We start from the raw sequence: 24,339 nt of genomic DNA on the forward strand, positions 1-24,339 counted from the left end.
GGCAACCAAAAAAAGGAGAAAGTAGAGGACAATCTTTGTTTGCTCCTCTCCACAGTGCATACCCGCATCAGCCGTCTGTGCACATCAAAGACTCAGACTCACACTAAACAAGAGGTGAGACTAGATGAGAGACTAAATATGTATAAAAGTTTTATTAACATTATTTATATTGAAATGTGTTAGTTACGTTCAAATCATTTAAAAACACATAGCGATGTTTAAATATTAAAAAAGAGGTTTAAAATATGACAAAAGGTAAAAATAGAAGAACAGAAAGTTTTTTTAGAAACATTTAAAATGCGTAAAAGCTGTAAAATGTGTTAAATGCATAGACAGTTTCTCAACATAAATATGTTTAAGATGTGTAAAAGAATAAAAAGAAACACAAAGATATTGAAATGTGTATGTGTGTTGGAGGGGGGGGGGGGAACAGCTATTAATCTGTTCTCTGAGGGGGGGGGGGGGGGGGGGGCTCACTCTCCCACACTTTGAAAACCCCTGTTTTAAACCATTTTACATTACAAATTCAGTTAAAAATGTTTTACAGTAATACAAGTCAAAGCATGGTTTACCAGTAACTGGTTAGAGAATGTCCAATTTATATTCAATACATTAATTTACTCTTCAGTATTTCAAGTAAGGCAAATAAATGAATGTGGCACGCAGGCAGGACAGCTGTGATGCAGCTTAATGTTAAGGCCAAAGGCCCAAAACCACGAAAGGCCGTCCACCCCATGAAATATTGAAACTCTACATGCTCAGAGGTGCATTCTGCTGAATTCAAATCCAGAGTGGTTTGTAACCAACACAAAGAATTTATACCTAAAGTGATAAATATGGAACATGATTAGATTTGGATTTGTTAGATTTATTAGAATGGCATTAACATTGCTCAGTCTCTCTGATGCCAAAACATCATTTGATAAGATAAAGTGCAACAACAAATATAGTGCAATCCAATAATGTAATACACATTCTGAAATGGGCCATTCCACGAGTGCTTTTACTTTTTGTAGTTTAAGTATATTTTGACAGTAATATGTTTGTAGTTTTATATATAAATAACATTTTCAATGCATGACTTTTCCTTTTTGCTTTGACAGTTTGTTGTTACACACTCCTGGCCAGCTGGTGGGAGTAATGCAGGTATACCAAATCTTCAAACACATGTTGCAGTGTTAGTATTAAAGCGACAGGAAGATGGCTGAGATGCGTTGAGCACAGGATGCCAAAAAAATTAAACAGGTTTAATTTTTCAGCGCCCGACTTGCTTCCTTCTTTGCGCCCCTTGCGCTGTTGTGGCGCCGAGCTGCATTGTCTCGGCACTGAGTTGCTTCCACGCGGCAGTGTCATAATGACGCAGGGTGTAACTGGGAGCAACCCCGGTGTGAAAGGGGCTTAACTCTGCAGGAACATCGACAAAAATAGACATGGCCACATGCAAAGCAAAAAGAACCAATTGCAAATAATGCAAAAATAATGCCATATTTTCTGAAAGGAAACTAATTCAGCTTCATTCATCCTAAAAGCTTGCGTTTAAATACTGTGGAAAACCGAAGCCTTGATCAGAACATGACGTGTACACATCAGTATTGTTCAAACATCAAACCTGCTCCAGGATCCAATAAGTACTACATATCTTGATTATCTTGCTTTACCACATGTGAAATAATCTCCATCCATCCATTTTCTTCCGCTTATCCTAGGTCGGGTCGCGGGGGCAGCAGCTCAAGCAAAGCCACCCAGACCTCCTGATCCACACACACCTCCCCCAGCTCCTCCGGGGGAACCCCGAGGTGTTCCCAAGCCAGCTGAGAGACGTAGTCCCTCCAGCGTGATCTGGGTCTTCCCCGGGGCCTCCCCCGATGGGACGTGCCCGGAACACCTCTCCAGCAAGGCGTTTAGGGGGCATCCGGAAAAGATGCCCGAGCCACCTCAGCTGGCTCCTTTCGACATGGAGGAGCAGCGGCTCAACTCCGAGCTCCTCCCGAGTGACCGAGCTCCTCACCCTATCTCTAAGGGAGCACCCAGCCACCCTGTGGAGGAAACTCATCTCGGCTGCTTGTACTCACGAGCTTGTCCTTACGGTCATGAGCCAAATCTCATGACCATAGGTGAGGGTCGGAACGTAGATCGATCGGTAAATCAAGAGCTTTGCCCCCCTACTCAGCTCTCTCTTCACCACGACGGTCTGATACAGCGACCGCATCACTGCAGACGCTGCACCGATCTGTCTATCGATCTCACGCTCCATCCATCCCTCACTCGTGAACAAGACCCCGAGATACTTAAACTCCTCCACCTGAGGCAAGAACACCCCACCAACCTGAAGAGGGCAAGGCACCTTTTTCCGGTCGAGAACCATGGTCTCGGATTTGGAGGTGCTGACCTTCATCCTGGACGCTCCACACTCGGCTGCAAACCGCCCCAGTGCACGCTGAAGGTCCTGGTTTGACGAAGCCAACAGAACCACATCATCTGCAAACAGCAGAGATGAGATTCTGTGGTTCCCAAACCGAACCCCCTCCACACCTGGCTGCGCCTAGAAATTCTGTCCATAAAGGTAATGACAGAACTGGTGACAAAGGCAGCCCTGGTGGAGGCCAACATGCACTGGAAACATGTTTGACTTGCTACCAGCAATGCAAACCAAGCTCCTGCTGTGGTCGTACAGGGACCAGATAGCCCTTAGCAAAGGGCCCCCCCGGACCCCGTACTCACGGAGCACACCCCACAGGGAGCCTCGAGGGACACAGTCAAAACGCCTTCTCCAGATCCACAAAGCACATGTGGACTGGTTGGGCGAACTCCCATGAACCCTCGAGCACCCGTGGAGCGTTGTAGAGCTGGTCCAGTGTGCCGCGACAGGAGGACGAAAACCACACTGCTCCTCCTGAATCCGAGGTTCGACTATCGGTCAAATTCTCCTCTCCAGTACCTCTGGAATAGACCTTACCGGGGAGGCTGAGGAAGTGTGATCCCCCTATAGTTGGAACACACCCTCCGGTCCCCTTCTTAAACAGAGGGACCACCACCCCGGTCTGCCAATCCAGGGGTACAGTCCCGACCAGCCACGCGATGTTGCAGAGACTTGTCAACCAGGACAGTCCCACAACATCCAGAGACTTAAGGTACTCAGGACGGATTTCGTCCACCCAGGAGCCTTGCCACCAAGGAGCTTTCTGACACCCTCGGTGACATTCAACCTGGGTGATGGATGAGTCCGCCTCTGAGTCCCTAGTCTCTGCTTCCTCTTCGGAAGACGTGATGATGGGATTGAGGAGATCCTCTAGTGGAAGTGAAATAATCTATTTCAGATAAATGACTTAAAGAGTATTGATAAAGTCTAGTTTGAGGAAAACTAATCAATCAGAGCTTAGCATTCAGGACGCTTCTTCATAATTGAAAGAAGTGTGAAACGCACACTGGTTATGCAAATATGTATGGCAGCTCTGACAAATACACTTTAATGGTGTAGCAAAATGAAGTGCATCCACAAAATGTTGGAAAAAGTGCTTTAAACACCTTCTTTTCAGTTTTTTTTTTTTTTTTTTAACTTTTGAAAATGACCACCCGAAATGTATTTTACTTTGTTACAAGGTGAAAGTGAAGTTGGACAGCTGTGGAAAAGCAGGTAAAATACAATCACTGAAATACAACAGCAAAGAATTATAAAGAAAAAGCGCTCCTGTACCTGTTGACTCACCTTAGTCCAAGGATGGGCCTTAATCTGGGGGAATTTGAACTCTGTGTAGTTTGGGTTCATCTCACGAATCTGTTCTCGGGTCGGTGTACCAAGAACCTGGAAAACGGAGGACAGATTACAGCATAAAACAGTGTTGGAAAGAAGGAAGAACAAGAGCCGAATTAACGAAGGCAACGAGACTGATGCGAGTAGTGAAGCTGAAGCGTCGCAACACGCTTTAATATGAATTGCTTTGACACTTTTGATGAAACAAACCAACAAGAGGATCATATATGAAACAGTCGTTACCTTAATAATTTCAACCAATTGATCCACGCCGCTGTCCACCGGGGGAAGATCGGTTGTCCTAGTAACAGCTCCGCCAGCACACAGCCAGCTGACCACACATCTGAGGGAGAAAAGAGCATCGAAAAATAAACTCAGACTGAAGCAAAGAGAATCCAGTTTAATTACACGCTGCAGTTTTCATGATGGGTTTCAAAAGTCTTTTTCAGAAAATGAGTCACACTGGAAATTTGCAAACCAAATTTTCATTGGTGCCTCCTTAAAATAGGTGAGACTAAAAGCTATTACACAGTTACTGTGGCATGAAGGCATCTTGTACAAATATTTCCATATCACAACATAAATTTACATTTATCCAGCTAAAAACAATAACGTGTAGTGGGCTGTAGTTACAGTGAAACCAGCAGAATCCAGCATTTGCAGTGTGTAAAAGCAGTGTTTAAAGAAAACTATGTGATGGGTACCCACGTGGCTTTATTTGCAATAGGCAGTCTTTCAACTAACCGAGTTAGTTGGAATGACTGGATTATTGCAATGCGTTTATTTTCTGGTTTGCCGCAATCCAGCACTAGGGATCTTCAACTGATTCAAAATGTTGCTGTCAGACTTTTGACATGAAGCAGAAGGTTTGATTCATATACGCCCATTTTGGCATCTCTTCACTGGCTACCTGTCTCTGCGAGGGTCGGATTTTAAGGTTCTGTCACGGACTGGCACCTACCGACATGGTGGACCTGGTTAAGCCCTACGTACCGGCTCGAGCCCTGTATTCGCTAGGGTATGAGACTTTGTGTTCCCAGGGTGGAATAAAAAAGTCGGCCGGTCACAGAGCCTTTCTTATCGTGCCCCTGCCCTGTGGAACGATCTCCCGCTACACATAAGGCAGTCGGACACTGTTGAGACTTAAATCTAAACTCAAGACACACCCTTTTTTCCTCTATTTTTTTATCGGTTGCTTTTTATCATGTTTTCATCTTTTAATTCTTTGTGTTTTCTGTGCTGTGTGAAGCACCTTGAAGTGATTTTGTCATGAACTGGCGCTATACAAATTAATAAATTTAATCTGATTTGAACAAGTTACACTTTTAAATTTAAAATCTGGATGATATAATACAGCTGGTTCATAGATCATTTATCAAAGCATCTTTTTACCGAAGTCTGTTGGCAAAATAATTGTGCCAACTGCTCTGAAAGTAAACTGAAATTTGAATCAACAATTCAATACCAAAATCCACACATAATGATGCAGCACACAAAGATATGCTGATGGTTTTTCTTAATTTTCAAGTGTTTTCTTTAAAGTGAAGCTGACTGTGGCCTACCTATACTGGAAGTGTAGTCAGTGGCACCAAAGATGAGCTCGGGGGCTCGATAGTAGCGAGAGCAGATGTAGGACACATTGGGTTCCCCGCGGACCAGCTGCTTAGCACTGAACAGAAGATCAGAAGACAATCATAATCATCACAGCCACGCATTCTCAGAAAAAAAAAGTAAGAAATATGAACCTCATGGCCTGTGCGAGTCTAACCTTTTGAATGTGACCTTAAGCAAAACACAGAACTGCTACCTGCTTCCTCCTTTCAACAAGTATACAAAAACTCCTGCTGCTAGGTGCAAATTAACTTTAAAAGGTTTGTGGATATGCAGTTATGTCACGGCATCCGATTAAATTAGTTTAATCATAGTACACTTTATCCAAATTATTCCTGCTCAGAGCATCTCTTAGAGTTTTGTAGGATTGTAAAAAAAAAAAAAAAATCCACAAAGTAAACATGGAACAAGCTGGGTATAATCCAGGGAAAACCTGACAGCTGTTGAGTGGTTTGACCTGACCTGGTTTCAGCATCTCACCTGCCAAAGTCGCAGAGTTTGAGCACAGCTGTCTCTGGATCCAGCAACAGATTTTGGGGCTTGATGTCCCGATGGCAGATCCCAAATGAGTGGATGTAGGCCAGACTTCTGAACAGCTGGTACATGTACAACTACAAACAGAAACAGATGCAAAATGAGGAAACGGCAATTTATGAACATATTTAAAACTTCAGCAAGCACCAAACTCTGTACTTCCTCTGATTTTTGTGTCACTTGTGTGTGTATATGACTGCAGGGATTTAAAAACATGTTTTGGCTTCAGTGAAAGCAAAGTGAAAAAAAAAAAAACTGATGATTTAATGATCATTTCTCAAAGAATGTTCGTATGTAATTAGCCTGAAACGTCCAAATATCCACTCATATGTCATGTATCTGCCCTCCGTTCAAAAACACACAGCTGACAAGGACTAAAAACACAAAGACGCCATGTAAAAAAAAAAAAAAAAAAGGAAGAAAGCATGCACACACCTTGACATACACCATGGGCAAAGTCTGTTTGGCTCGGCTGTAGTGTCTGGCCACTCTGTAAACCGTCTCGGGAACATAGTCCAGAACCAAATTCAGATATACTTCATCTTTCTGTGGGATAAAAGCAAAAACAACAAGGGTCACAAACATGTCTGGACGCATTGCAATTACATTAGAATATGTCAATATTAAACAAGATTGTATGGAAAAATCCCTGGAATCCACAGCCTTATAAAGACAGACACACTCACACCAAACTGTTTCACAGAAAGATTTCTTTCAGTCTTTTCTCCTCTGTGTACAATTTCTTAGCAGACGTGTCTTTCTTTGTTTGTAACCAACATTTTTAAAAGGGGGATTTATTGTATAAGGTTCTTCCCTGAGGTCAGGAAATGCACAACTGCACGTCGGGATGACCCGCACGCTCAACATGTTGGCGGCAGACAATGACATCATTTCCCGTGCTGGAAAGCAAGGGTGTGTGTGTGTTCTAATCTGGAGCATGAAGACACTGAAAGGATGCCGGATCTGAGACTTCTCCGCCCAATCTGACATTATTCTAGAGTTGACTTTTCCTGTGACTCTGACCACAATGAGCCATCACAGTCATCGGGTGGTTCATGTAAAACCATTGTTCTAGACTAATGAGTCAAGCCTTCAAATCACAAGTAACCGTTTCTGTTGGACAATATATTGTATGAGAAATAATTTTGAAAAAACTACTTCATTTTAGGCAGTTTTCGGTAATGCAAGTACACCCTGTCAATGAGGAATAAGCTTTTAACCCTTTTGAACATTAAGACATTGGATTTGGAATATGATATTTTTTTAATTGTTTAAAATATCCTCAATAAATAAAACAAATATACAACATGAAATTGCTTCTCAGGGTCTGTTAATAAAAATGCACGTAAACAGAAGCAGCAGTGCAGCTTTGAAACTGCGTATGTAAACACAATAGGAATTATCACGGTCAAAAAAAAAAAAAAAAAAAAATCAGTCTTGTCCATAATTGTGTAAGTTGGATACAGTAATGCTCACAATAGGCCTAGTCCTCTCACTGCAGGTTTTCTTAAAACTTTGTAAAGACTTCATCGAAGGAAAAAACAAAAACGACAGGGCTGACAGTTACCCCGTTTCTCCTTTATGAATTGTATGCGATGGCTGGACAAATGCAATCAGCTGTTTAAAACTATGGCTTATGGGCTTTCCTGACAGACATAAAGAACTAAAATGAAGTACTTTGTTTTTGGCCTCATCAGCAGCATTCATGCTGTCAAAGGTGCCTGAATAATTAACCTCTGAAAGCACAAAATGTGCTCAGTCACTGGCTACAATGTGGGCATTTCTTCACTGCCTCATATTCTATAGAGCAGAAACTCTTATGCACAGATCTACTGGTGGATTTTCAAAATCTACCACAGACATGTGATTTTCTTTAAATAACACACCATATATAGTGAATAATGGTGCATAAACAAATGCAGTTTATCAATATGATAATTTAATCCCATTTGCTAAATACTCCCCTAACACACTTCAATTAAGAGCATGAAGTGAATGACCCCCAACCCCAGCAAGGATTTTTTTTTTTTTTTTTTATGTATGGAAGCTTATTCCACAGCTCAGTGGAATAAGCAGTTAAGAATTTTGCGGACCTGGGTTCAATTCCAAATCACGCTGTCTGAGTCCTTGGAAAAAATAAATACATCTGCAATGTCCCACTCTGCCTAGCTGTAAATGGGAACCAACATCCATTGGGGAAGTGAATCTACGTCAGAATGGTGTCCCAGAGGGAGACAGGCTCTCATCCACTTCACGCTATGGAATCCAAGGATAAGCACTGGCAATGATAGACTAGAGGATCGACGTATGACTTCCTACTGCTTCATCTTAGAGGACAGCACCAGCAAAAAAAAAAATGACTCCAAACTCCAGCAGTACTGGAACTTATGATGCGGAAGCATCACTTGTACTTTGAGGGAGTGTCAGTTTTTACTTTTTTTTTTTCCCCCTCAATATGGCACATGTCTCTGGCCATGATCCAACACATAGGTGCTTCAGTGCTGAGAAGGCTGGAAAAGGGGATAACTCCACTTCACCTGGTAGCAATTACTTTCAAAAGGTGCTAATGGACTGATTGACTTGACTTGTAGTCGTGGCAGCACTGGAACTCCAGTTACTGTCTAACAATTTACAAAGACAAACAAGGGTGGGGACTGACATGGTGCCAAGACATCATCTCTACCAGGATGTGAAAACTGATCTGATCTGTGCTGGCATTCAAATCTGAACCATGTTAGAACTCATATTTTAGAACTTTAGTGCTATCACCACTATGAGAATTCTGACAGAACCTCTAATCCAGAACTGCTGCAGCGTCATAGCACTAATGTTAGAACTCCAGCAGTGTCGGATCTCTGGCTGTGCCACAACTCTAGCGCTATCAACACCCAAGCAGCGTTTTAAATTCATCGACTTTGCAACTGTGTCTGCGTCAGCACTCGAAGATTAAACCTCAGTGAGTGACACCAATGAGAGAGGAATGATTCATAATTCATCAGCAAATATCACTTTCATACAGTCATCCACACTCCATGATCGCTGCTCTTAAGCACACTATTATTTATACTTGCACCAAAGCTGACCAGGAATGATCAACATCTTTTGTCACATTCTGTATCAGATTTCCTTATTGGAAGAGTTTCATCATGCTTTCCAATGTTTCAAATAATAATTTTCTCATTGCAGCCATGTTTCCTTCCAATTAGTCAAATTCAACAGGTCATTAAAGTCTAAGCACTCACTTAACTGCAGGCTGATATGCATTATTATTTTTTTTTTTTACACTTTTCATTTTCATTTTAAAAATCCACAATACAAGATAAATCCAAATTTTTTCCCCTCAACTTATTTTCCTGTACTTGATCTGGATAACAATATGCCATTAATTCAAATATTCATATTTCATTTGTATGCGGTATATTTATAAAACAAAAAAAAAAAAACAGGTTTTTCCAGCTCCTTTCCGCTCACTGAGGAGCACAAGGTCTCTGCAACACTTCACCGCCTGACCTGGTTTTGGAGCTGTTTTCTTGCAAGGGAAAAGGAGGCAGGCAATCAGCAGTGACTTCCTCCATTTCATTGGATGGAGAGCTCGTTGCACTGAGTGCTACTGATTTGCTCACATGGGCTGGTTCCCGCCTCCACCTTTGCAACTTGCAATTTTTTATGCATATTTATTTTCTGCCGCATAAACTCTATTCATAAATAGTTTTAGCCCAAGTGTTAAGCGTGATTTTTCACTGGCACACAAAATTAAAACAGAAAAAAATAAATAAATAAATAAATAAAATAAAAATCCTACATCCTTTTCCATGCGAGCAGAGGAGGCGGGGATCAGCCAGATCCTCGCCTCCTCCTACTTTTTCTTGCCATTTTCCATTTTCCAGCATTACAAATGTCACATTTGCATCATTCTTGGCACATTCGTGACATTCTTAATGTGACTTAACACATCTGAATAGGTTTCTTAATAATGTGTGTTGGTGCATGATATTCGTGATTTTGGTGGAGCATGTTTTTGGCTGTCAAAAAAAATCTTCCATGAATGTCATGCACCACCCTCATTTCGCCTCATGTCGTGGAGGTCGCAACTGAGTGTGTTGATCCATCTTGATTAGTGGTGATTCTTTATAGAGCGTGACAGCGTTCTTCTCTGACGTGTGCACAATTAAACCCTGCTGCACCACATTCAGTTTCATTGCTGCAGTATGCTGAAGAACGACAGTGACACCAAATCGGCTAAAAGTTTCATTCCAATGCTCATCAGCAAACTCCTGCAGGTGTTCCACCTGCTGCTGTGCCTGATGTTTGGGAAAACGCATGAGATGACAATCGCATGGAGCCACACATCTGGCTCTCTCCGTCTCCTCCTCGTCTCTGTGCCACTCCACAGAGCCCAACTAAGCATGCAGTCACAAAGTTCTTCTGGTGTGGATTAATCTAGATTTTGAGAAGCAAACTGGAGTGATCTGAAATGTTCAGCAACTGATGGTAGGATGAATATGGGTGTGTGTGTGTGGAGACAATTCGCCTCATTCACAATGTGACAAAACATAACGATGCGCTGTCACGCACAATAGCATGGAACAGTGCGCAACAGCGCAGAACATTATTCTTCACTGTGCATAATGGTTCCTGATAATTCACCAGCAACATGTGCCATTAATCGTAACGCGTGGTAACAGGTTGCAGTAGTTCCTGAGGAGACCTGACGCCTCCGCCTCAAATCATCACATTCGTGATCAGCTGCCAAGAATGTATACTTAGACACATTCGTGACTTGTCATTATGTGTAAACGCAGCATTAGGGTGTGAACTATCCAATCCCACACCCACAACCACAAGGTGCAACAAGTGACAGACAAATTAGATGCCAGTTTAACTACAGCTGTTCCTGATTTTCCCAAAATCCCATATCCAGCAGATGGAAGACACTTCTGTGGGATGTTATATAGAAAAAAACATTTTTTGTTGTTGTCGCTGTTTTGTTTTCACTGATCTCGCAGGGGTGGTTGGTGGTCAAGTAGTTAGTGCGCTTGATTTTTGTGCAGAAGGTTCCTGGTTCAAACCCCACCCCTGCCCATCTCTCCATATAATGTGGAGTTGTGTCATGACATCCTGCATAAGGGCATTTTCACGGTATCGTAGAGCGCTGGGGTTGCACCAAAATTGGCCTTATATTTCCAGTATCTAAACATATTAGGTAAAATGTCATATATGGATAAATACATGATAGAATGAAGTACCTGTAAATAAAAAAATAAACAAAAACTATTTGTTTATCTTGAAAATATATCAAGCAGTTGAATTTTGGACAGAAATAACTTTCCCATTTGAAAAATTCAGTTTTCCAAGTTGAATAATTTCCAAGGCAGAATATTCACCACAAAAATATTCACTGGTAAAATACATTAGAATATGTACTTTTACTAAATGATGCAATAGTGGCTATATCCAGGATTTTTTCCGCACAGGGTAGAATTGAAGCCGCATGAGTAAGTTTCTGTCCAAAATGTCCACTCCGACTTTTCCATCTGTTGCTCTAACAAGAAATACATCTTTGTGAATCAGATACACTTTTAATAAAGTGCATCTATGTTTGTCACCTTAGGGCAAAATATATCGGAACTATCTTCTGAAACTTGGTATTGAGAAGCATGTGAACATCATTCCGTCCAAAAGTGTCCACTCCGAAATGCAGGTTTAAGTCCTCAGTACGATAACACTGTAAATATTTCTGCTAAGGCAAGGTAATAAAAATATCCACTCACTTCATAATATACATATTATGCACTTGGAAAATTATTGGCTGTTAATTTTGAATAAGACCCACAAGGAATGTGTCTAAAATATTTTGTCTAATCTTAAAGTATCCTGTATCAATCTTTCCTGATTTTATTGATTTATTTCTCTAATATATCAAGACATTTGTGACATTATATAGTTCTGAACTATTTCTGACAGTCTAGACATTGTTTTAATTTTTTGCAGCCTATTGACTTAATATAATTATCCGAACTCCAACAAAAGATGCAGAAATTGCTGGAATACAGTACAAGAGTTATCACTTTGGGCCATGTATTAATATTTTCTTGAAACTATGGGTTAATACTTAAAATAAAAACATAATTTGTTGTTATTCATACAAAAGAATAACATTTAGCTCTCATATTTGTCCCTTATGGGTAGAACATTTTGGCACCAGAGGAGAATATTTCACTAAGACTCAAATTTTTAGTGAAAATTTCAGCTTCTACATCAACATTAGTCATCCAGTAAATGACATAAATAATCTAGATAAGTTTTACTAAGAAACTTGAACTTATTTTAACTTGGAAATATGGCTATTACTGACAGTGGTAATTTTCTTGTATTTTTAACGTTTTGGACATGTATACTTTGAAAGACCAGAACTTGAGAGAAAATAAAGTTACAGCCAAAATTTAAAAAGTTTCTGCAACCATAAAGGTTAGAGATATGAACTAATTACTAAAAACAGCAAATTGAAGACATCAATTTTTTACTCACACATGCACACACTCATCTACATTTTTACTGTACAGGAATTTTCAGCTGGTGAACAAAAACAAAAAACCTCTTGTGTCATATCTGTGATTTGTTCACTTCCTACAATGTAAGAAAGCTGGATGAACATCCTACAAGTGTGGTGATTTTATCATTTTTGCCAGGGGTTGTACGAGCTGCCCTCTTCCTTTCACAGCTTCATTAGAAGACGCACATGACGATTGAAATGAAGTCCGGTGCCTACACACGGGCACATGCACAGAGGCACGTGCATAACAAGCACTTTCATCTTATCTGCAACTGGCATCACCCAGACTACGTACCACGTCGCGTCTCTCTCTGGCCGTCTCCAGCGTGAGTCTCATTGATAACATTTGTGAAGTGAACAATCTGCTCAGTCTCCTGCTGGTGCCACTAAAACTATTTTTAGCCCAGCAACAAGGATGACTCACTTCCTGCCTCACTACAAGGCCACTTCCTTGCTGATAAGATGGTTAGTCAGGCAGGAATCTGATTGGTTCCTTATCGACACAAGGCTAAATAGCGTTGGCTGTGTGATACGCTGAGAAATTCACTCGCACCTGGACCACAGGCTCAGGTGGTCTGATTCTCTCAGATTTGTATGTTTGTGGCACGACACATACAGGAATAAAGATAAATAAACTGCCATTATTTCTAGCATTCTTAAACAACAAAATATGTGAATTATGAATCCTGGACAGACGCTAAGATGGTTCTTAAAATGCATTTGTATTCCAGGCTACCTGTCATTAGCATGAAAACATTCCTAAATCATCCCACAGATGTGAAAAAAATCCATAGTTATAGTAAATCCTACCAGAACACAATCTGGACAGCATAAGAGTGAAGTGACAAAAGTTCAATATTACTGTACATCATACAGAAGCATACTGACTTGGGTTGGGTATTGAGAACTGGTTCTTTTTGAGAATCGTTAAGAAATGATTCGATCCACCGACATCAATAGCCTTTTTGCTTAATGATTCCCTTAACTGGTCCTTCAGAGCGGCTGTTTTTGAGGGTGTTTATTGGGAAAACTATCATTCCTCTACGTTGATTACAGAACCGCTGCAGGGTCTGTAATCAACCGTTTCTGCAGTGGCTGTGCTTGAAGCAAAGAAGCAGTGCTCCGACCCGCTGTTTCACTGGTTCTCTGCTTTGCTGCTTTTCAGAAGCGACAAGTCCGCTTCTTAACCCCTTTCAAAGCCATTTAAAAATGTCAATTATAAGTCACTTTTGTGTGGATTAAAGACACTAACTGGGACTCTTGTCTTGCTGTGGGCAAGAAATGAGAATCGTCCTCTGTTCTGTTTGTACCATTCCAAATGCCGCGCCATTCTCTGCAAAGTCAAGTTAGAAAGATAGAGTCCACTCGGAATGAATAACTTCAAAGCAAATCGCTGTTTTAAATCAAATGACACCTCTTTCCAAATGTAATACAGACAACAAACCAAAACATTTTTTTTTCTCCCAAAATGAGATGTCGTCCATGTTTTATGAATTACATCCTGAAATGCAGCACAGCTGGCTGAGGTCAGAGGCTATGGAGTTAAATTTGTGCCATTAATATCTGAAGGTAAATGCCTTTTCCACTCCATGAAGACTTCATGCAGTAATGCTCCAATATTTTTACCAGTATGGGCCTCATTTAAAACTCTGGTTTTCAGAACAAAGGTCTTCCTTCACTTTCCACTCCAGATCAATGTGATGAGAAGTAATTGTCACAGCCGTCATTATTGCTACTTGTTCAGCGTTGTGTAGAATCCTGTGGCGCCTTCGTAGGTGGTTGCAGAGATTTGTCGTGTTCCCGTGGTATTTTACTTGACCTTTAAATATTCTACAAAAAGCGAGTGACTTATTTAGAACATCTTCATCTTTGCAAAAGCCAAAATGCTTCCAGTGGCTTGGTAATTTTTTTTTGGCTCGCCGGCTTCTCCTCTGCCACCTGCCATGTTATGTTTTGTCTGCTCGCGCATGACATCACAGATGGGCAGACTGAATCAAGTAATGTTTAACGTTTTTATCATTCGGAGTGCTAACAAAGCACATCCATATAAAATCTGCTGTGCTTAAATCCAATGTGTTATTTCCTAGTATCAATACAATCCATTTATTACCTTTTATAAACGATATCAGCTTGCTATATATCATCCGGAAGGCCAACTTGTCGAGCACAGATCGATGTAGTTAGATCGTAGGAATATAAATTGATACATCAATGTAATAGATGAATCGTTACACCCCTACTTAATTGCCAACTGTTTTGACACAATACTTGCTGGGCAGGGCTCAATTTATTAAAGTTGGTGGATGTGGTGCAGGAGTGGAGCTCATCTCCCTCTGTGCTCCAGTCTTACTTATTTACAGCCAAAGTTCTGTGGTAAAGTTACCATGCTTTGTGTTTGTAGCTCATGTTTGGCCCCCTCAACCCACAAGATGACAATGACAGATGCTCTTCAAGCCTTGGCATTAAGCATCCAATGGCCCAGTCACACGGAACCTGACGTTAACTACACGAAGGAAAAAAGTCACAAAGCCACAAATCATCGAGAATGAGCCGGCATTCCTCCCATCACTAAAAAGCCTGTGAGCACAGAGTGCATAAAAGACCGAAATGAAACCAAAACTAACAAAAGAAAAACGAAGCGAATGGCAACCTCGACGCTATGATCATTTCTGCAGCACGTTTGTGTTGTCTTGACAACAGGTTGGTCTTCACTACAACAACGTGTGCGGGCAAATGCACGTTGCAGCCAGAGACGGCTGCAAAATACGTAAATAGATAAAGTAGTTGATCAAACGTTCTTGCCGGTATTGTTTCTGTATGAAAATGCTGCTTTTCGTCTCGCACATGGACAAGTCACGTTCAGCTCGTTGGATCTTTAGTTCTTGATCCGTTCAGATATCGTCAATGTTCGTGCAAGACATCGGACTTGTGAGGTTGAACGAAGTTGGATGACAAACGGAACGCTGACGGTACGGGAACTACACAAACAATGAGGAACTGCCAAGACAGAAAATGGACAAATTGAGGTTGTGGTCAGGATTCGTTCACATTTTTCAACAGTTTTAAAAATTCTGAGGAAGCGCCAGCTATAGAAACGAAGCTGGACAACGGTTAAACGATGTCTCCAAAAGTCAACGTAAGTCAAGATTTCTTGCTTCGTTTTGGCTTCGGTGTCCTTCGTTAGTGCCGTGTGACCGGGGCTTTAGACAGGCCCTGACGGATAATACTTGAGCTAATTCCAGCTATATGCCATTAAATGAGAGGACTATTCAGCTATGCTACTGTCATCTGACTTACCTCCTTTAGGAATACCTGCGCCAGGTCCTCACTCAGGAGGCCCCACATGATGAAAAACGTTTAAAACAGCTTTTGCGGTGAAACAGGGTTTATCTGTATGACAACACTTTCTTTGTCATTTCACTGAATCAAAGTCATCCAAAGCCACTATCAGAATGGGTCTGTAGTCATCTACGAGTGTCCCTAACAATATGAAGACACTATCCAGAGACCAGTGGATGCATGACAAAAAAACAAAACCACAAAAAACAAAAGGTTCATCCATCAGAAAGCTAGTGACTCACTAGATGGTGGCAAAGCAAGCATGTGATTATGCACAGACTAAAAATAAATTCCATTAACTTCCAGGTATTTTGAAAATTTGAGGAACAAACCGTTATTTACTTACTGAGGTCTGTTTAAACAGGAGAAAACAGTGAATAAAGGGTCAAAGCATAAGCACACTGTGCATGTTGTGCATGTCAGGCACCTACAGTTACATAAGGCTACCTGTACATCTGATAACAGCTAGCATCAGCTGTAGCTTAGCTCCCAGCTGTCCTAAGCATGAACTCATGCACACACTTGACCCGGCATTCATTGAATCCGTCCTCTCTCCACAGCCCTGAAACGCTGCAACTCTCCACCGGGGGTGCAAGTAACAATTATTTTCATTAACAATGAGTCCATCAATTATTTCAGTAATTCTTTAGACTATGAAGTGTTCTAAAACATGTCTATATTTTGAACAAATAATATTCCACAACCCACATCTCTTTATTTGGGTTTTGACAGCAATTTAAAACCACTTCATGTCTAATTTAAAGATGAGAGCTATTTAAAACCAGCTCATATCTGTTTTTATACACTCATTTGAAGGAGCATAACATCACTTTAAACTAAAACTCTAATTATTTCAACACAGGTCAACAACATTTTAATTGTGAACCCAACTAGCCCAGTTTGAGACATTTTATTGACAATTTAAAGGTGTTTAAAATGAGAAATGACAACATCTGGAAGTGTAAACAAGGTTTCAACATTTTGTTTGTTGACTAAAACTGGAAAACAGCAAATTGACACATCTGAAAAGCTGGAAAGGGTTAAAATTTGGGATTCACCCTTGATAATTGACTTTGTTAGTCACTCCAGGTTGCGTGACTTGCAAACTGACCCACCAAGAATGCTTTGCCTCCGCAGTACATTTAGACAAACAACTAATTCCAAGAATCAATTCCGAAAGGTGCAGAGATCATTTCTGTGTCAAGTCAGGGAGAATTAACTGTGATTTCAAGAAGGCAATCAGCACATGGTGTGAATGTAAAGGGGCGGAGCATATGACACGCATACGGAGAGCAAAGGTAAGGCAATAACTTACTGACGCCCTCTGGATAAAGCAAATAGTTGCTCGGCTACCATCTCTCAGCATTTTTTCTTTGTAAGATCTGTCAACAGTTTTCCTTGGCTCGTGTGCGTCGGAGCAGCATTCCAAACTGCAGTCTCACGGATACAGTCTGGTGACATACGTGCCAGATCGTGTGTGTCTATATTTGACAGGCGGACCTCTGCCTATCTGTCAGCCAGCTGAGTGACACAGTGCGGCTTCTTAGTCTCCAGTGGAGTTCCAACAGCCGAAAGACACGGACAGCAGAGCCGGGCCGAGGCCAGAGATGGACTTCACTCCAGTAGTACTTCTCCCTGTACTGCAGTTATATTATGTACAGTTATATTTAGTAAAGCAAGCAGGAAAAAGTACCGTATGATGGGAGACGCTGCAGCTGACAAGCACAGGTGGTTCAAAGAGCGATAACGCACGAGATAATCAAATAAGACGCGGATTACAGCTCATTAATGACTGTCAGACATTTATTAATAAACATTCATGAGCACAGTATTTAACATCTGATAAACCCATTTCCCTGACACGTCCCCCCCACACCCCATGACAGCATGGTGCATTTCAGTTAGTGAACAACTGGCTTTACCACCTGAGCTATAGCCATAAAATCAGATAAATGAATTAAGAAAACAACCAACTACTGACCTTATCGCCACTGGAGTAGAAGAAGTAGCGCAGGCGGACGATATTGCAGTGATCCAACTTCCTCATGATCTGCAGCTCACGGTTCTGGAAAAAAAAAAAGACAAGAAAACCATGTTACATTTAGCATAGGACTTTTTTATTTTATGGATTTACTTGTAAAACTGGGTATGGAGGCCTTCAGGAGACAGCAGTGCCTGAGTAAGAGGATACAGTATTTGTCATCTTTACACACAAACAACTTTAACAATTTAACCAAACTTCTTTATAGTTAGATACACAATCCAACCACCAGGAGCAGTGGTCAGCCACATTCTGGAACCCCGAGACTGTATGTTTAAACACTGCACAACAGTCACATGAGTATGTATGCTGCTTTTTTGTTGTGTGTGTGTGTGTGTGTGTTTTTAATAGCCTTGTGCAATAATACAGAAACCTTCCATTCTTTTAACAAATCGCTAACCACAAAAACAATCTTCTGTAGAGTCACATTGGGAAGCCACATAAACAGAACACAGTGTGTCGGCCGTCTACTCGTGAGGTTTGTGTCTGAACATTCTTGCATGTTGGCAAATATACTCAGGTGACTCAGGAACACCCCCCCCCCGACCTTCTCCCAAGCCAAGCAACACTCAGGCAGGGTGTTTGGTACAAACTCTTGGAAACTGATATTCACTAAAGATAAGACTGTTAGGAAACGTACAGCCAGCTATAAACTTTAATCCAACTACGTGTTGTGTTCTACTATGACTTTAATCTTGAAGGCTGTGACACGCCACCTGAACTGTTTCTTACACCTGAAGTTCAATTTCCAAAAGGAAGAAGAATTTCAAAGAGGCCCAACTATTGTGCCCATTTTCACAGTCGAGTACCACAAGACCTAGCAGACTGCTGGTGGGCAGTACATTGAGTGGATTCATCTAATTTGATATTTGACTTCAGTTCAAAATCTGTCAACACCAGCTCATAGCAGGAAAGTTTGTTTAATCGTTAGAATCTCAGCCATATAAACCATATAATCTCAGCATGAAAATTCAGTAAGGCTCATCTTCTATTATACATCCCAAATCTAAGGAGGAACCCACCCAGTGCCTACTCAGGCACACCTAAATATCTTTACTAAAGGCAGAGCCACTTAGGTGCCTGGCCTTGAGAACCAGGGGTGGTAGGTTAAAAAGCTCTTTTATCCCATGGGAATTCTCCCTACCCACCTAAGTAGCTCATGGATATGGACAGCATGCATACACAAGTTGCACTGTACACAACCAAGGCAGTAAACAATGAATCCTAGGTGTTCATACAGGAGAAGGTTGTAGTCTACATCTTCCTAGTCTGTGGACTTGCTATAGAACTAAATTATAGCTAGTTGGCTAAGCTATAAATCTGGCTATGTTACTATAGAAACAGAAGCTATGATGGTATATGTTTTCATTTTTTATCTAAAGCTCACCCTGCTAGCTAGGTTATGGATTTCTACTATAGGCAGACATCCTCGGCATACTTTCTAATGGAAACCCCAAACTTAGATACTATCTCTTGATATCTATTAAAGAACGCTTTAAACTGAAGAACCAATTTCTTCATACAGAAACCCTTTTTTAACCAATCTACTAGTAAGTTTGTGGTGTCTAGTGGAAAAAACTTGGTAATTATCACAGATTCGACCAATTCTGACTAGTTGGGAGGTGTAAACACCATATGTTGGTTTACTAAGGAATGTTTACAATATGAAAGTCAAAATCATCCCGTTTATCAAAAACTGCTGTTCTAAACTGTATCTATAATGCTCAACTCTATATCTAAGTATGAAAGTTTGCCATTGTTTTCTTAGTCTTTTTAAAGGGGAACATTACACAGTGAGAAATGCAATGCTTTCCTATAAGAAACATACCAAAGAGCTGATATTCCACACTTTTTACACTAGTCCCGCAACTACATGCCTTTATCGGGCATTTGAACTTTGCGCTCTCCCGAGCGCCCGCGGGCTGCCATCTTTGTAGAATATCCACTCAGCACTGACGTCATTGACGAAAGACTGTACATATGCACCAATGTCCACTGTTGGAATTACAATTTTGTACATGGCCCATGTCAAACAAGCATTACTTCTGTACATCAATTGAAGTGTCTGATGCTGTGCTGCAAAACACAGGGCATGATGCGGGGTGTTTGTGGCCAATTAACGAGTGAAGATTGAATTCAAGGTCTGTTTTTGTGCCAAGTTTGCGCCAGGTACCAAGTTTCTGTCTCAACATCTTTGCCATCCGAGCCGTGAATCCAGTCATCCATGCTCCTGGCTGGAATAGATTCCGGATCTACCGGAGGAGACTCGTTTATAGCAGCTGTGGTGGCGCCCCCCTCCCCACTTTCTTCGATCTGCTCATTCCTGTTTGTGGCAGCTGACACGGCACCCGCTGTGATCACAGCTGGACGCCATTCTTTGTTCCACCAGCTGCCATGCGCTCTGCGCTGGACGGTGCGTATATAAAATAATTATTTCGTGGCGGATTAATCATTTTTTTCTGTAAATTGGCCATTGAAAACAGCTCTAATCACTTCCTGAATCACGCATTACTCCACTTGACGACCTGCACGCCATGTGCCTCAAACAAGAGAGACGACCCTATGCCCGTGAACTTTCCCACTTCCTTATTTGGTCACACCCGCTTATGTACAGTCTTGTCAATGACGTCAGCGCCGAGCGGATATTCTACAAAGGTGGCGGCCCGCGGGAGCTCGGGACAGTGCAAGGTTCAAATGTCCAATAAACGTATGTACTTGCAGTACTAGTGTAAAAAGTGTGGAATATCAGGTCTTTGGTATGTTTCTTATAGGAAAGTATTGCATTTGTCACTGTGTAATGTTCCCCTTTAAGCTCTAATTCTGATAGGTAAATATTTTTAATTTCATTCTCAAAATTAGGGTTATTTAAAGTAAGTAGGTCATCAATGTAATGGAAGGTACTGCCAACGGTTTTTGCTAACTGGCTATCTGTTTTAAGTTTCTGTCATAAATTTGTATTCATAATAAAAAAGGAAAAAGTCTGCTAAAAGTTGAGCACAGTCTGTTACCATAGGTATGAAAAATTTAAAATTCTGTTACCGACCTCTATATAGATACTGTCTACAAGAAATTCTATATGCTCAATCAGGTTTCCCCCAGTTACATTATGATCACGTGTCGATGTTGTATTAGACCAGTATGTTGTGCCATCACTTCTAATAATTATGTATTTCGAGCCTCTAATCCTTTGCACACATCCCCCCCCCCCTCCTTTTCAGACAAGTGAAACTCCTCTGCAAGTAGTTCACTGAACACTTTCATGTTTCTTTACTGTGGTTTTCACAGGCTGTGCAAAGGCATTCTCAAATTCACTGAGGCACATTTGCACTTCATGTCAAAATGCAACTCATTGTGCAGTGTTTTATCATAGCAAAACAAAATATATAACCGCGAAATTCAGATTTGGTTCAGCTATTTGGTGCTTGGATTCAGTTTGAACACCAACTACAAATGAGATGTACCATGGTACACAAACTGGGAACTCAATTAATTCCAACCTGTTCAAGCGGACCATGGTAAAGTATACCACCAGATATTTAAGACATACTGAGATATGATACATGGTGCTTCATCATTTGTTTTACAGTAATCCTATGATTTTAAGGCAACGTTGCAACATCAGCGAGTAGCTAGCTGTGCTGAATGAAACAAATCAACATACACACTCAACACCCAACATTTCTTTGAGATCCCTTTATTAAGGTTATTAACTGTGTGTGAATCTTTTGGCTGCTCCTGGGGTCGCTTGTGATTTGGCACAAATTTCATACTGGATTCCCTTCCTGGCACAAATCTAGATGTACATGGAGACTGAGGCATGGCTGGTGTTCAACCAGGGACCTTCTTGTTAGGAAGCAAGAGCCCTACCACTGCACCTCCATTGATGGAGGTGAACACACAGATTTGGCAAAAAGAAGAAGCCAGATGGGATTTTAGAGCATATCATAAAGACGGAGGACGGCTCACAAAATTTTGCTCATGCAGCAAATAAGATCCTCATTCTACTTCTTCAAGACCCCTGGATTGAACAGTTTCAACATGACTGTACAAGTCTGGTGTGTTTTCAGTGCCCATAAAAGGCAACAGTAACTACAAATAAAAAAAAAAAAAAAGAAGAAGAAGAACTGCAACAAAGACCGTAGCAATGTGAAAATTCCACATTTTAAAGCAAAACTAGATTTGGAGTAAGCCTTATGAAGAGATATGGGTGTGACAGCACCGAGAACAAAATGTGAGCTTTGAGCCCGGCAATGACATTCCATAGTGCACAGTACATGTACGTGCACAGAATGGCAGTGCAGAGAGAAGCAGTTACATAAAGCCTTAACAGCTCCATTATAGTTAAAATTTTCTCTTATTTTCTACCCCCCCCCCTCCCCTTTTTTTTTTTTTTTTTTTTTTTTAACCACAGTGCTTCATGTGGCCTTGGTCTAAAGTGCTCATGTAATGGTGGGAGAGTTTGGACTCCACTGCTGTGACTGAACAGAGAATAGTCAGGATCCAGGAGCAGAAAAGAAAACTAGAATCAGGGTCAAGAGTAAAACTCGGACTGTGCCAGAGTGGTGGACTATACAGATTATAGAACATAACCAGGGTTTTGTTACTGTGTATGTACATAAGAACTGCATGCATGAAACCACACATACCATCTGAAAGAAGTAGCAAATTAATATTTCAAAGATGAGATTTATTAGATTTATTGCAGCTACTTAGACATCAGAATGGAAAACCAGTTCCAAACTGTCCAACACATCGATTTATTGATGCCGGCATGTTTTGCATTGCAAAATCTCATGACATCAAACTCTGTGCGCACACTCAACTTGCAACGAGGCGCAGGGCTCGACATAGCCATTTGCCTGCTGGCCCGGCGCCAATTTGGCCCACTTTCAGGCCACTACAATTTATCAAATGATGGCACGCTCTTACCACTACAAAAACACGCAAAATTCTATTATTTTACCATATTTTGCGGCGGCAAAGTCGAATTTCTTTACATCTCTGTGTCATCAAACTTCAAGTCTGCCATGTTTGTTTTGGTCTCGCACCACGGACCACATCTCGGGTTGGGTATTGTTAAGAAATGATTCGATCCACCAATATCGATAGTCTTTTTGCTTAACAATTCCCTTATCGGTCCTTCAGAGCAGCCAGCGGTTTTGAGGGTCTTTGTCAGGAAAATGATCATTTCTCTACATTGATTGCAGACCCTGCAGCGGGTCTGTAATCAACCGCTTCTGCAGAGCGACGGCACTTTGAAGCGTGAACCAATGAAGAGATGGTTTGATCCGCTGGGTTGTTGGACTTTATCTTAATTTTTCACCGCTAAAACCCTAAAGAGCATATGCCTGTGAGTAATAAATACCCTTTTATGTTAAACCGACCTGTTATGGTCTTCTGAAACAGTTGATAGATGCATTTTATAACTTAAAAATGGGACCGATGCTAATGCATAAGCATGTCTATGGCGTTTTCAATGTTAAAGTTAGCATTAGCTGTTGGCATTTCAGCACGTTTGTGTGCATTAATTTTCTGTATAATTAATGGCTCAGCGCTTGTTGTTGTGAAAGAGTCAAATGTATTAAAAATTTTATTTTTTTAAATTTCTATATTAATAATAATAGCAACAACAGCAATAATAGTAATAATAATTCTTCAGAAGCGGCAAGTCCGCTTCTTAACTTCTCTCAAAGCCACAAAAATATGTCAATCATGACTGAGTCACTTTTGTGCAGATTAAAGTCACCAAGTAGGATCTTGTCTTGTGGCAGTGAAGAAACGAGAATCGTCCTCCGTTCCGTTGGCACAGCCACAAATGCTGCGCGGCTCTCTGCCGACACAGAGTCCGGTCGGAATTAATAACTTTAACAAAACGAATTGCCACTTTAAATAGAATGACACCCCTTTCCAAACGCTGTAATACAGAAAATAAAATACAATCAACAAATGTTTTTTTCTTCCCAAAATAAGACATCCTGCATTCTTTATGAATTAAACTGATGCTGATGTTAAGCACAGCCGGCTGCAAGAGCTCAGCTCAGAGGTATGGAAAGACATTCATGCCAATGTCTGAAAGGAAATGCTTTTGACAAAAACTACAGATTTTATTTCTATCTATGTTCAGAGATCAAGGAGCCACCATGTAGAGTTTATTTAGGTCCAGAGTTTAAGGATCCAGTGACCAATTTCATATTTATTTACTTTAAGACTCAATAAAATGTTGACATAGAAAACTTTTAAAGCCTACTTTTGGTACACACAAAATTCACAAGCGGTATCGATAAGGAATCAGATCGATAAGCGCAATCAATATCGATAAAATCTTACCAATACCCATCCCTAACCACGCACCATGTTCCCGCAGAATTTCACTCATATTGAAATATATGTTGTCGATGCGTGGAGTGTGCAATTGGCCGTTTCCGTCACGGGTCTTCGGCAATGTTCGTTAGCATCTTTAAATGCACAGGAAGCTGCAAGAAATGAAGAGGAACAAGACGCAAATCTAAC

General features: G+C 41.0%; 1 protein-coding gene and 1 long non-coding RNA gene across 2 annotated transcripts in view; both read right to left on the reverse strand.

Annotated features, from left to right (window-relative positions):
- The window catches only part of gsk3ba (glycogen synthase kinase 3 beta, genome duplicate a), a 107,245-nt gene that overhangs the window by 19,880 nt on the left and 63,026 nt on the right, over positions 1–24,339 (reverse strand). The window contains 7 exon segments of the mRNA XM_034185767.1: positions 3,707–3,802; positions 3,995–4,030; positions 4,033–4,094; positions 5,314–5,420; positions 5,843–5,973; positions 6,332–6,442; positions 17,770–17,853. Coding sequence (XP_034041658.1) covers positions 3,707–3,802; positions 3,995–4,030; positions 4,033–4,094; positions 5,314–5,420; positions 5,843–5,973; positions 6,332–6,442; positions 17,770–17,853 — 627 coding nt within the window.
- Positions 11,035–16,624, reverse strand: LOC117524052. The gene is made up of 3 exons (XR_004564691.1): positions 16,614–16,624; positions 15,128–15,138; positions 11,035–11,179 (listed from the first exon to the last, which is right to left on the reverse strand). It is a non-coding gene; the product is annotated as an uncharacterized LOC117524052 (long non-coding RNA).

This window comes from Thalassophryne amazonica, chromosome 14 (genome assembly GCF_902500255.1).
Source record: "Thalassophryne amazonica chromosome 14, fThaAma1.1, whole genome shotgun sequence".
Classification (NCBI taxonomy): Eukaryota; Metazoa; Chordata; class Actinopteri; order Batrachoidiformes; family Batrachoididae; genus Thalassophryne; species Thalassophryne amazonica.